Here is a 14497-nt window from a genome sequence, read left to right as displayed (position 1 = left end):
AAAAAAAAAAAAAAAAAAAGACCACAACCCCTCCCAACATCAACTGTTAAAGTTCTACAACACCCAACCATCCAAAGCAGCTAATTCTGGTCACCTTCTCAGGGAAGAAAGCCTCCTCAGACCCCAGTCACACTCTCCCCCGTAAGAGCTGTGGTTTTTGCCTTCCGTAACCCTCATCTGGGACTTGACCACAGGCAGGCACCAAGTCCATCTTCTCCAACTGTATCAAACCTGTCTAGGTCTAGGTCAGATCTCCTATGCCTTGGTATTCTCATCAATGCTTACCAGCAATTTGCCCAGAGTAATTATCTGGTGAGTACTTACAGTTTCCAAAGGTGGGTGCAAGGAAGAGAAACATCTATTTACCTTTGATAAATAACCTCTTCCTCAATTCTCTTCAGCAGGGACTGACTGATCTAGGTTCTGGAGACAGGTATACCTGGGTTCAAATCCTAGCTCAAATTATTTAACCTCTCCGAGCCTCACTATCCTTATGTGTAAAACCTCACAGGGTTGCTGCGAAAGTGAAATTAAGTGCTTACACTGTGCATGACGAAAGCACTTTTAAAATGTTAGCTACAGCCAGGCACTGTGGCTCAGGCTCACACCTGTAATCCTGGCACTTTGGGAGGCCAAGGTGGGCGGATCACGAGGCCAGGAGATCAAGACCATCCTGGCTAAGAGTGAAACGCTGTCTCTACTAAAAATACAAAAAATTAGCCAGGCGTGGTGGCACGTGCCTGTAGTCCCAGCTACTCGGGAGGCTGAGGCAGAAGAATCCCTTGAATCTGGGAGGCGGAGGTTGCAGTGAGCTGAGATCACGCCACTGCACTCCAGCATTGGCAACACAGCTAGACTCCGTCTCAATAAAAGAAAAGAAAAAAGAAAAAAGTGAAACGTGATCTTTGGGCAGGTTCTCACTGTCCTGATCTCTTAGGAGTTCAAGTGTGGGTCATGAGAGGTTCTGCATTACAGATCAATTCCCTCAAGTTTTAGGACTTGGCTTTTAGAAAAGTAAAAGGATTCAATCCCAAACTCACTGGAATCACAGAGCACTCCAGATTTTTTCAATGGAGCCAGGCGTGGTGACTCACACCTGTAACTCCAGCACTTTGGGAGGCTGAGGCAGGAGGATTACTTGAGCTCAGGAGTTAGAGACCAGCCTTGGCAACATAGTGAGACCCTATCTCTATTTTATTAAAACAAAACTTTTTTAATAAAACAAAATTTTAAAAATAGAATAAAAAGAATCATCTGAAAGCAAGCAAACAAAGCAACTACAAGGATTAGTGGGAAAATGTCTAAAAGTCTAAAACTTGTTTTGATCCACAGAGACCTCTGACAGGTGGCTTAAGCACATTTACTCCTGAAGAAGACATTTCAAATCACCCAGTTACTAAGAATAGAACTAGAAGAGCAACAGGCATTTCATACCAGTTCCACTCTCAATTCCAATCTAGTGACCCCAGTCCAGGACTCAGCAGAGAGACTGCAGAATTCTCTTTACTAAATTGTTCAAAAAGGAGACCTCCTTTATTTTTCATGCTCCAAATCCCAGGTCCCGGGGCAGCAGTCCAGAAACATTCAATGGGATTCTATTCTAAGCACTGGCTTCCGAGCACAGGCTTCCGCCACACTAAGAGAGCCCAGGCACGCCTGATCCCTCCCTTACACCTCCACACTCATGCTCCCCACACAGCACCTGAGGCTCACATGTGTCACATGCTCTGGCAAGCAAACAAGGCAGCTGTTCATCTAAGAACACGGACAAGGCACCCCGGCCACTGCAAGGATCCTATCCCCCGAGGTGACTCACGTGCTAAACACAGGGGTGCCCACCTGCTGCATCAACTCAGCTGCCTCGTCATCTCCGTTGCCCACACCAGGGTTCTTTCGCACCACACCAGGGCCAGCCTTAGGAGCCGCAGCAGTTCTCTGTGTTGACATGGGCCTCTGGGGAGCTGAAAAAGAGAGCACAGGTTTTTGAAAAGGCGTAATTTCAGACCAAACAAACAAAAAATCCACAAGACAATACGGAGAAGCTGTGACCAACTGCCTTCCACAGGTGTTCAGTGAAGGAAACCAATGCTAGAGAGCCCCAGCATGCAAGACCACACTCCCACATTTGCCTGAGTGGTTTCTATCCTGACAGCAGAGTTAAGTACCAATTTCAGTCATGATGTTTCATGCTGGGAATAAGTCCTTCAGTGAGGTCTTTTCTCCACTGCAGTGAACAGGACTATCATCTGAAAGGGGTACAGTCATTCTGGTGCATAGAGATGATCCACCTTAACCCAGCTCTGACCAAATCCACAAACAGGTTGTTTCATGTTGGTTACAACAGCTAAGATTTAGTTAACACATCTACAAACCAAATCCAGCTTCGTAGAGCAAAGGCAAACTTCACGCCAGGCATGAGCACACAGTCCCGGCTGCTGCCAGGTGCCCACTGCTCCCCATCTGGAAAGTTAGGTCCCTCCTAACTCCTCACCTCCGACTCCTTGGACTGGAAGAGGGAGGGAATCCATAAGAGCAGGAGAGCCTGCTCTTCCCATGAATTGCTTTAAAATCTTTCTCTCTGCTTACCTTTTAGAAGGAGTTTAGGAAGGTGAGGAGCGAAAAGCATCACACTGACTAGTATTTACAGACGTCTCTCAGTATTTACAGCCAAAAGCAGTCAAAGACAAGAAAAAAGGAGTAAAGCAGCCAACCTATCTACAAGTAAAAATAACCAAGAATGAGCTAATCCTCAAGGTATAGATACCATTGATGATTCACTTACTTAGCAATTATTTTGTAAAGTTTGCATATTACATGCCAGGTTTGGAAATATCTCATCTTCCTAACACCCCAAACTATAATCACAAGGCCTTTCACCCACAGTAACAGGCATTTCCTCTGGATGACTCTCTCTAGCACGTTTATCCCAAAGACTAAATGCTTAATGCACGTCTCCACTCAACTGGTAGCAGCATCTGAAATATGAAATGCACAGGGTTATCTATGCAGTTTCCCATTCTAAACAGCTAAAGAATAAAAAGTGCTCAGGCCGGGCGCGGTGGCTCAAGCCTGTAATCCCAGCACTTTGGGAGGCCGAGACGGGCGGATCACGAGGTCAGGAGATCGAGACCATCCTGGCTAACACGGTGAAACCCCGTCTCTACTAAAAAATACAAAAAAACTAGCCGGGCGAGGTGGCGGGCGCCTGTAGTCCCAGCTACTCGGAAGGCTGAGGCAGGAGAATGGCGTGAACCCGGGAGGCGGAGCTTGCAGTGAGCTGAGAACCGGCCACTGCACTCCAGCCGGGGCGACAGAGCGAGACTCCGTCTCAAAAAAAAAATAAAAAAAAATAAAAAAATAAAAAAATAAAAAAAAATAAAAAGTGCTCAATATCTAGAGAAATGGAAACCCTCATATACTGCTGATGGGAATGGAAACAGCTCAGCCACTTTGGAAAACAGGTAGTTCCGCAAAAGGTTAAATACAGAGTTAACACACGGCACAGCAATTCTGCTCCCAGAGTATATACCTTTCAGTCTGTAACTGAGAGAAATCAAAACGTATGTCCACACAGAAGCTGCACATGAACGTTCATAGCAGCATTAATCCCATTTGCCATAAAGTGGGAAACAACGCAAATGACCATGAACTGCTGAATAAAATGAGGTACAGGCATGCAATGGAATATTATTCCACAATAAAAAAGAATGAAGGACTGATACATGCTAGGTCATGGATGAACCTTGAAAACAGCAGGCTGAGCAAAAGAAGCCATACACAAAAGACCATATACTCTATGATTCCATGTATAGCAGAAGTTCAGAATTTGCAAATCCAGAGACAGAAAGCAAGTAGGTGGTTGCTTAGGGCTGGAGGGAGGGCGAAAAGCTGGGGAAAGTGGGAAGTGACAACTACTAACTACGCACAACGTTCCTTTTTTTAAATTTTTTTTTCTTGAGACAGAGTCTCGCTCTCTGGCCCAGGCTGCAGTGTAGTGGTGTGATCTTGGCTCACTGCAACCTCCACCACTGGGGTTCAAGCGATTTTCCTGCCTCAGCCTCCTGAGTAGCTGGGATTACAGGCATGCGCCACCATGCCCAGCTAATTTTTGTATTTTAGTAGAACGGGTTTTCACCATGTTGGCCAGACTGGTCTTGAAACTCCTGACCCCAAGTGATCTGCCTGCCTCAGCCTCTCAAAGCACTGGGATTACAGGCATAAGCCACTGCGCCCAGCACAAGATTTCTTTTTGGAGTGATGAAAATGTTCTAAAATTGATTGTGGTGATCGTTACACAACTCTTAACCGTTTAACTTTATACTTTAAATATAAAAGTATAATTATATGGCATGCGAACTGTCTCTCCATAAAGCTATTTAGAAAGCACTCAGCCTACCCTCTCTATCAGATGAACCAGCCTCTCTCAAGGTATTATGAAACCTTAATTATCTACCCTGCCCCAAAATATACACATTCTATACTACTGTAAACATATCCTGAGAAAGCTATCAAGCCCATACCCTTCTGAGAAGGTATGTAAAATCAGCTTCTCCCTACCCCTCAGACTCTGCTAGCACCATGGCAAGCCAGTCACCTAACAGCTATAGTTCTAGGGCAGGTAGGGAAGCCATGAGTATATATAGGAAGCTGGTCTACAGACAGAATAACACAGACAGCCAAGAGCAGTCCCTGAGAGACCTACACAGCTCCTTCAAGGAGTTCAGCTCTGGTATAACTTCCTATCCTAGGGCTCTGTGAAAATGCCCTTGTTTTGGAATGAACAAATGCTCTCTTACATGAGCTGGCCTGATGGATTTCTAGAGCTTTGGCAAAACTGCATACAGTAACTTGTTCAAGTTTCAAAAACCTCTGAGGCAAGTATTAAAATTCCCATTTTATAGAGGAAGAAACTGTGCGGCAGAGTTGAAGTTGCTTACACAGGGCTACAGATACCTAAGGACAAACACAGTTATCTGCCTGATGCCAGAATCCATGCCCTGGCCACATACCTGGGATTATATTTCTTAAGATCCCTAAGCCTACAGCTACTGAAAAAATTCTAGTTGAATGCTGAATGAATATCTAGAACGCTATTTTTTGGAAACATTTTGGGGTTGTTTTTTTTTTTACCTGCACTGCTAGAACTGAGAGGTTTCTTCGGTTTATTCAGAGCTGGAGCAACAAGGGAAGGAGCCACTGCAGTTTCTTGACCTTGTCTGGCAGCCACAGGGTCATAGTCTTTTCCATCATAGTTTGCATCAAAAAACTTCTTGAACCACTGAACGAATTCAAAATTGTCCTGAAACTTTCCTTTTACTAATTTGTCCACAGGAATTATCTGCAGAGAAAAACAACTGTTTAGCCCAAAACAAGAGGCTTTGGCAAGCATCAAACTAGTCCATGCATCAATTTATTATAAAGCTCTGCCAAAAGGAGAAAAAAATATTTTAGAGACCTTAGGGCTAAGTAAGCCCCTAAATTTATAAAGCAAGTTTCATGCAGTTTGCCTTCAAGAGTACCTACACCCCTCCCCACTCTCTCAAATTTATGAAAAGGAATCAGAAACAAAAAAGGAACAAGTATCATATAAGTCACATACACACATCCAAGCACATCCTAAGACGTGATACAAGTGTCATTATGCTATAAAGAGTAGGTCTGCCATATAACTTGCATGGCCACAGTGCCTATCACAAAGCATGAAATCCACTGCATAGGCCAGGCACGGTGGCTCATGTCTGTAATCCCAGCACTTTGGGAGGCCAAGGCAGGCAGATTGCTTAAGCCCAGGAGTTTGAGACCAGCCTGGGCAACATGGTGACAACCTCGACTCTACCAAAAATACAAAAAAATGAGCCAGGTGTGGTGGCATGCACTTATGGTCCCAGCTCCTTGGGAGGCTGAGACTGGACTGCTTGAGCCCAGGAGACAGAGACTGCAGTGAGCCGAGACTGTTCCACTGCACTCCAGCCTGGGTGACAGAGACAGAGAGAGACCTCATTGAAAAAAAAGGGAAGACCTCTCTTTCCCTAAGCGGCCTGAGGTAATCTGTGAAAATGGTTCGCTATTCACTTGACCCGGAGAACCCCACCAAATCACGCAAATCAAGAGGTTCCAATCTTCGTGTTCACTTTAAGAACACTCGTGAAACTGCCCAGGCCATCAAGGGTATGCATATTCAAAAAGCCACGAAGTATCTGAAAGATGTCACTTTACAGAAACAGTGCGTACCATTCCGACGTTACAATGGTGGAGTTGGCAGGTGTGCCCAGGCCAAGCAGTGGGGCTGGACACAAGGTCGGTGGCCCAAAAAGAGTGCTGAATTTTTGCTGCACATGCTTAAAAACGCAGAGAGTAATGCTGAACTTAAGGGTTTAGATGTAGATTCTCTGGTCATCGAGCATATCCAAGTGAACAAAGCACCTAAGATGCGCCGACAGACCTACAGAGCTCATGGTCAGATTAACCCACACATGAGCTCTCCCTGCCACACTGAGATGATCCTTACTGAAAAGGAACAGATTGTTCCTAAACCAGAAGAGGAGGTTGCCCAGAAGAAAAAGATATCCCAGAAGAAACTGAAAAAACAAAAACTTACGGCACGGGAGTAAATTCAGCATTAAAATAAATGTAATTAAAAGGAAAAAAAAAAAGGGAAGAAAAATCCATTGCACAAATCAACCAAAGGCATCTACAATGAACTGTGTTCAAGAAAATTCTGGGCCGGGCGTGGTGGCTCACACCTGTAATCTCAACACTACGGGAGGCCGAGGAGGGTGGATCACTTGAAGTCAGGAGTTCGAGACCAGCCTGGCCAATACGGTGAAACCCTGTCTCTACTAAAAATACAAAAATTAGCCAAGTGTGATGGTGGGCACCTGTAATCCCAGCTACTCAAGAGGATGAGGCACGAGAATCACTTGAACCCGGGAGGTGGAGGCTGCAGTGAGCTAAGATTGCGCCACTGCACTCCAGCCTGGGCAACAGAGTGAGACTGTCTCAAAAAAAGAAAAGAAAAGAAAAAAGAATAATTCTAACCTGAAAATAGATCAAGATGCAGAATCAGTCTCAGGATAAATTTTTACAAAATGACATGTTTTCCAAGTTAATTCCAAATCCTATTAAAACATGCTTGCTGGGTGCAGGGCTATGTACCTACAATCCTAGCTATCTTGAGGACTGCTTGAGTCCAGGAATTTAGACCAGCACTGGCAACACAACAAGATCTCATCTCAAAAAACAAAAACACCAAAAAAAAAAACCCACAAAAAATAATAATAAATATACATAAGGACCCTGTAAGTATTTTTACTATACAAGAATACTGTGTTTTCAAGTATTCAAATCACTGAAGTGTTGGCTACAGCTTAACTTTTTAATCTTTTTTAGAGATGGGGTCTTGCTCTGTTGCCCAGGCTGGAGTCTTGTGGTGCAATCATAGCTCACTGCTGCCTCAAACTCCTGAGTCCAAGTGATGCTCCTGCCTCAACCTCCAGAGTAGCTAGGACTACAGGCATGAGCCACCATGCCTGGCTTTTTTTTTTTTTTTTTGAGACGGAGTCTCGCTCTGTCACCCAGGCTGGAGTGCAGTGGCCAGATCTGCAAGCTCCGCCTCCCGAGTTTACGCCATTCTCCTGCTTCAGCCTCCCGAGTAGCTGGGACTACAGGCGCCCGCCACCTCGCCCGGCTAGTTTTTTGTATTTTTTAGTAGAGACGGAGTTTCACCGGGTTAGCGAGGATGGTCTTGATCTCCTGACCTTGTGATCCGCCTGTCTCAGCCTCCCAAAGTGCTGGGATTACAGGCTTGAGCCACCGCGCCTGGCCCTATGCCTGGCTTTTAACTATCTTTTAATCTCCAAATATTCCAGTTGCAATGTATTATAAAAAGAATATATGCAATTACATATACACCCCCGACAAATATAATTTGCATGATACTGAAGCATTCACAAATATTACCACTGTACTCATTTCAATAACCCAGAAATACGTAGCATGGGACAGAATTAGATATAAAACAAAATTGGCCATGCTAACCGTTGAGGTACATGAGGGATCATTACACTATTTACTATTTATTATTTATACACTATTATTACTTTTATATACTTTAGACATTTTCCATATTCAAAAAATAAAATACAATTCCACAAAAATGAAAGCAAAATTACTGTATATAAGCTATATCTACTTAAACTATGCCTGGAAACTAAGTGATATTCTTATACTATAAATGCCTATTTTATATATTGTAGAGACAGAACTAAAATTTAAAAGAAAACCTGATTTCAAAATACATAAAAACCAGACACACCAGCAAGATAACTGGGGGTGTTACTACCTTTGCCAAAGAAAAAAAAAGTTATCCCCCCAAAAATGACTTAAAAGGATAAACCCTTCACAAAGGTGGGGAAGGGAAAAAACTACTTAATCTATTATCTAGTAAAACAGAGGTAATGTTTGTGCTAAACCATGCCCGGTGGACCATGTTTCTGTTCCCTCAAAAAACTTTGGGGGCAGAAAGGAGTTTTCCAGCACCCACCACGGAGCCTCCTTGTATCCTTCTGTAAAAAGCAAGTATTTCTAGAATCTTCTCCACCTCAGCCTCCAAAGTGGTGGGATTACGGGTGTAACCCACCGCGCCTGGCCTACAATCTTCTCTATTGGAACTATTCTACATACAGTATGCTTTTACAGAAGTAAATCCAGATTAAGAGAGTTAGATTTCAGACTACTAGAGATTACACAAGTAATTTTTTTTAAATAAAAATCACTGTACAAATTTACAGGCTGATTCCTCTACACAGTTACTAATTTCACAGATGATGAAGAAAGAAACAAGAAAGAGGAATAGGGGCAAGAAGGTAGAGGGAAACTGCTCCCAGTAAATTCTGTGTTAACTGAGAAAAGTTAACTAGATAAATTAAGAATAAAAAGAAAATGTCCAAAGTCATAAGCTAGCATCTATATCCTTAGGAATGATCATTAATTAAGGAACGTTAACCGCAGTAAAAGATAACATTTACTTACTTTGTCAACACCCATTCTCTTAAAACCAGCTTGTAGTATTTTGAAGTTCTGGATGTACTCGTGTTCTAGCTTAGCCTGGAATTTCACTTTCTTCAAGGCAATGGAGCCGGGGAACAGCATGTCCATAAACTGACAATAGGCAGCCCCTGAATGAACAGCAGCAACAGAAAAATACAATTAAAGAAGCACGGTGAACTTCTTCCCAGACCCACTTAAACCAAACACAATTTTAAAAGCTGTGAAGTAGATCTACAAAAACCAAAAGCTTCACTGATTTCATGTGAAGTCAATTTTTAAAATCTATAACAAGACTGTGGTTTTCACCCCATATATTCTACAACGTACTTGCAACCCAGACGTCTATAACAAGGAGAAAAGGAATGTTTCCACAAAATTTTAAAACTCCTGTTCTTTATTGGTAATCATCATAACAATAAAATGACCACTAGAAAGAAAAATGAATGCCCAAAATACAGGTAACAGAAGTGACATTTTCTGATTTTTCACAAAGATATACCCTCCTCTTCATGAGGGGATTTCCAAGATCCATCCTTGATCTAGATTAAAAAACATTTTTTTCCCTAAGATATCTGTCTCCCTGGGCTTTTTACATCTCTAAATACATTTAACCTATCATTTCTTTTATTTTCTTCTTTTTTGTTGAAGCAGGGTCTCCCTGTCGCCCAGGCTGGAGTGCAGTGGCACAATCTCAGCTCACTGCAACTTCTGCCTCCGAGGCTCCCTCTGGAGTAGCTGGACTATAGGCTCGTGTGACCAACGCCCAACTAGTTTTTTATTCTTTTTGTAGAGCACCCGGCCAACCCGTCATTTAATTAACAAAGCTGAATAGAAGACATTTTGTGTTCCTCTATTAAATTTTTTGTTTTGTTTTTTTGAGACAGAGTCTTGCTCTGTCACCAAACTGGGGTGCAGTGGCGCAATCTCAGCTCACCGCAACCTCCGCCTCCTGAGTTCAAGCAATTCTCTTGCCTCAGCCTCCCGAGTAGCTGGGATTACAGGCATCCGCCACTACACCCAGCTAATTTTTTGTATTTTCAGTAAAGACAGAGTTTCAACATGTTGGGCAAGCTGGTCTCGAACTCCTGACCTTGTGATTCACCTGCCTCGGCCTCCCAAAGTGCTGGGATTACAGACGTGAGCCACCGCGCCCAACTTTTTTTTTTTTTTTTTTTTTAAGACTTACTATGGCCAACCGCAGTGGCTCATGCCTGTAATCCCAGCACTTTGGGAGGCCAAGGCGGGCATATAACCTGAGGTCAGGAGTTAAGAGACCAGCCTGACCAACATGGTGAAACTTTGTCTCTACTAAAAATACAAAATTAGCCAGCTGTGGTGGTGCATGCCTGTGCCTGTAATCCCAGCTACTCGGAAGGCTGTGGAAGGAGAATTGCTTGAACCTGGGAGGTGGAGGTTGCGGTGAGCCGAGATCGTGCCACTGCACTTCAGCCTGGGCAACAAGAAACTCTGGGCCAGGCGCGGTGGCTCACACCTGTAATCCCAGCACCTTGGGAGGCCGAGGCGGGCAGATCACCTAAGGTCAGGAGTTTGAGACCAGCCTGACCAACATAGAAAAACTCCGTCTCTACTAAAAATATAAAATTAGCCAGGCGTGGTGGTGCATGCCTATAATCCCAGCTACTCAGGAGGCTGAGGCAGAAGAATCGCTTGAACTTGGGAGGTGGAAGTGGTGGTGAGCCGAGATTGTACCATTGCACTCCAACCTGGGCAACAAGAGCAAAACTCTGTCTCTGAAAAAAAAAAAAAGAAAGAAAGAAAAAAAATTATCCAGGCATGGTGGTGGCGCATGCCTATAGTCCTAGCTACTCAGAACACTGAGGTGGAAGGATCACCTAAGTCTGAGAGGTTGAGGCTGCAGTAAGCCATGATCAGGCCACTACACTGTCTCAAAAAAAAAAAAAAAAAAAAAAAAAAAAAAGAGCAAAACTCTGGCTCAAAAATAAATAAAGACTATGATAAGGCCAGGCACAGTGGCTCATGCCTGTAATCTCAGCACTTTGGAAGCAGGTGGATCGCTTGAGTCCAGGAGTTCGAGACCAGCCTGGGCAACATGGTGAAACCCTGTCTCTACAAAAAAATACCAAAATTAGCTTGGGATGTTGGCATGCCCTTTTCATTTCAGTTACTCAGGAGGCTGAGGTGGGAGGATCACTTGAGCCCAGGAGATTGAGACTGTAGCGAGCCATGATCACATCACTGCACTCCGGCCTGGGGGACAGAGAGAGACCTCGTCCCAAAAAACAAAGAGACTGCTATAATAAATTATTGCAGTATTTCATCCCATTTCATTCCTTCCCCCACTTGCCCATTTTTTTTTCCAAAAAGTGTTTTATTAGTGCTTAAACTTTTTGGAAGATTATTTCTCTAATGCCTACAAACTGAACTCTCCTAATTCAGAGCAGGCTTCACTGTGTACTTTACTGCCCTTCCAAAGTTAATTTGCCAAAGGAACAAGCTTGGGAAGCTAAACCAGTGGCTAAACAGTAAGTGATCTGCAGAATTCAAGACTGCCATAAAATGCATATTCAACTTACTTGAGGTCAGACCAAACCAGTTCTCTGCTGGTTCCAGCATTCAGTTACCATTATTTTTGGAAATTCAACATAAAGACAGCAGGGGCACTTCAGTGACCAGAGTGACATTTTTAGTAGAAAGGATCTTCAGAAGGTTAAGGCCTTGATTTTTGAGGTGACTGATTTATTTACTCATCCAACAAAAGTACGCTGAGGGCATTTTTTTGCTTTCTTATTTTTTTTGAAATGGAATTTCACTCTTGTTGCCCAGGCTGGGGTGCAATGGTACGATCTTGGCTCACCGCAACCTCCACCTCCCAGGTTCAAGCAATTCTCCTGCCTCAGCCTCTCGAGTAGCTGCGATGCAGGCATGCGCCACCCTGCCTGGCTAATTTTGTATTTTTAGTAGATACGGGGCTTCTCCATGTTCGTCAGGCTGGTCTCGAACTTCCGACCTTGGGTGGTCTGAGTGTCTCGGCCTCCCAAAGTGCTGGGATTACAGGCGTGAGCTACCGCGCCCGGACAAACCAACTTTTTTTTAAAAACCCAAACAGAAGACAATCTATTAAGCAACTATATCCACAGTGCTATTTTACCCAGTACTATTTTACGCAATTTAAAAAAAAAAAAAATTGGCCAAGTACAGTCGCTCACACCTGTAACAATCCCAACACTCTGGAAGGCCAGGGCAGGTAGATCACCTGAGGTCAGGAGATTGAGGTGATGAGGTGAAACCTCATCTCTATTAAAAATACAAAAAAATTGGCCGGGCGTGGTGGCATATGCCTGTAGTCCCAGCTGCTCGGGAACCTGAGGCAGGAGAATCACTTGAAACCGGGAGGTGGAGGTTGCAGTGAGCCAAGATCGCACCATTCATTGCACTCCAGTCTGGGAGACAGAGCAAGACTCCATCTCAAAAAAAAAAAAAAAAGGGATAACGATTTATACATGAAACTGTTTACCAAAATTGCACAGGAGTTAAAAAAAAAAAAAAGGTCAACGACTTATGAATGAAATTGGTTACCAAAATTGTACAGGAATAAAAAAAAAAATCTTCTTTATTTCCCTATTTCTAAAAAGGGAAAGAATCACTTACATCAATATTGGCATCCAGTCCTCCTGACAGACTTTTATGCGAGTACGATTCTCTTCATATTTCTTTTTCTCTTTTAGAGACAGGGTTTTGTCATGTTGCCCAGGCTGGTCTCAAACTCCTGGGCTCAGGTGATCCTCTCATTTCGGCCTCCCAAAGTGCTGGATTACAGATATGAGCTACCTCAAGACCTAACTATTCATAACCAGAAGAAAATGACTTCCTATCTTCTGTTTTGTTTTGCTTTAAGTAAAGCAAGGGAAAAATCAAGGAGGTGCTTGAAGACTTAGGCAAAAATGTTTGAAGAGGCCAGGCACGGTGGCTCATGCCTGTAATCCCAGCATTTTGGGAGGCCGAGGCAGGCGGATCACAAGGTCAGGAGATCGAGACCATCCTGGTTAACACGGTGAAACCCCATCTCTACTAAAAATACAAAAAAATTAGCCAGGTGTGGTGGCGGGCGCCTGTAGTCCCAGCTACTCCAGAGGCTGATGCAGGAGAATGGCATGAACCTGGGGGGCAGAGCTTGTAGTGAGCGGAGATCACGCCACTGCACTCCAGCCTGGGTGACAGAGCGAGACTCTGCCTCAAAAAAAAAAAAAAAAAAAAAAAAAAGTTTGAAGAAATACTTCCTTGATCAGAAGTGTGACTTGATAAAACTAGTACCTCAGAAAGGCTCCAGACTTACTCAATATAAAAGGGAAGGTGGGGGCTGGGAACTTAGAGGGAACTTAGTGTTCCTTCAGTAAGGAGGCCACTGCAGCAGCAATCTGAAAAGATTGCTGAGCAATCTGAAAAGGGGCTGGATCTAGAAGATCCTTCAGAAGACAAATAAAACTGTGAATTAGCCTCAAAAGATGCTTCTCAGGCCTGGGACACTGGAAGAAAAGGTGGAATCATGGCTCCAAATGGAGTACCTGGAAAAAGGAGCTAGCCTGAGAAGAAAACAAAGCTGGGATTTTAAGTAATGACAGGCAGGGCAAAAGTATCCCATAAACAGAAACATCAGACCAGATCTGAGCTGAGGGAGGCCTGGTTAGGGGTGTGATAACACACTCTCAGGGCAGGAGGACTATGGCATTAGCAGTGCAGCAGAAGCAAGATCGCCAAGCTGTCTTACATGAACTCAAGGGCTGTTGGGGCCCCACATTAAGCTGAGGAGAAAGGAACCTACCATTTGCCTGGGAACATCAACACCTTTGCTGCGAAGGAACCCATAAAGGAGGCCAGGCTGGAGGGAGAAGACAAGGAGAAGGGGAAAGCCAAATGCATTCAGTGAGGCCCTCTACATGTGCAGAGGACCAAGCTTTGCCCTTGAGAAAATGGAGAGGGGCCTGAATATGGAATGCAACACAGGAACAATTCACAAAAGCAACCTGTACTCCTTTTCTGACAAAAGCAAGCTCTCATAAAAATCATTCTCTTTCCTCAAGATAACTATCTTTCCAAAATACTTGATGACTACCTCTCCAAACTACGGAGACTACAGAATGTATTAATGAATCTTGAAACAACCTGCCAACTCTTCACTGAAAGCTATCCTTGCCTAATCTCCCTCTACCATATCCAAGCAAAGACTCAGCTCACTGTTGGGGGTAGGGGAGCCCATTGTCAACAAAATTTGGCCACTTCAAGGCAGCCGGCAGATTAACACAGGACCTCAGCACTTTGCCCTCTCAAGGGAGAAACTTATTCCTACTTTGTAAAGCTGTTTGGTCTGCTAGATCCTCTGCGCAACAGAGCTAGGAGGGATCTGGCACCAGCGTCAAAAGCACCTGGAATTCTCCTTGGGCCTCAGTAAGCACAAGGAGTTGAGGAGCCT

The 14497-nt window shown here is 43.9% G+C and overlaps 1 protein-coding gene and 1 pseudogene across 2 annotated transcripts in view; one reads left to right on the top strand and one right to left on the bottom strand.

The window, feature by feature from the left end:
• Window positions 1-14497, bottom strand: part of MAPRE1 (microtubule associated protein RP/EB family member 1) — a 35573-nt gene that overhangs the window by 8705 nt on the left and 12371 nt on the right. The window contains exons 3-5 of the mRNA XM_030914550.1: window positions 9031-9176; window positions 5131-5338; window positions 1840-1961 (exon numbers count right to left, since the gene is read on the bottom strand). Coding sequence (XP_030770410.1) covers window positions 1840-1961; window positions 5131-5338; window positions 9031-9176 — 476 coding nt within the window. The remainder of the gene's footprint in view (window positions 1-1839; window positions 1962-5130; window positions 5339-9030; window positions 9177-14497) is intronic.
• On the top strand, window positions 6026-6640 carry LOC115892753 (annotated as a pseudogene). The gene has a single exon (XR_004052639.1). The product of XR_004052639.1 is annotated as a 60S ribosomal protein L17 pseudogene (transcript).

Source organism: Rhinopithecus roxellana, chromosome 13, assembly GCF_007565055.1.
Source record: "Rhinopithecus roxellana isolate Shanxi Qingling chromosome 13, ASM756505v1, whole genome shotgun sequence".
Taxonomy (NCBI): domain Eukaryota; kingdom Metazoa; phylum Chordata; class Mammalia; order Primates; family Cercopithecidae; genus Rhinopithecus; species Rhinopithecus roxellana.
Note: the sequence above shows the minus strand (reverse complement) of the source record. Positions and strands in the feature narration are given on the sequence as shown.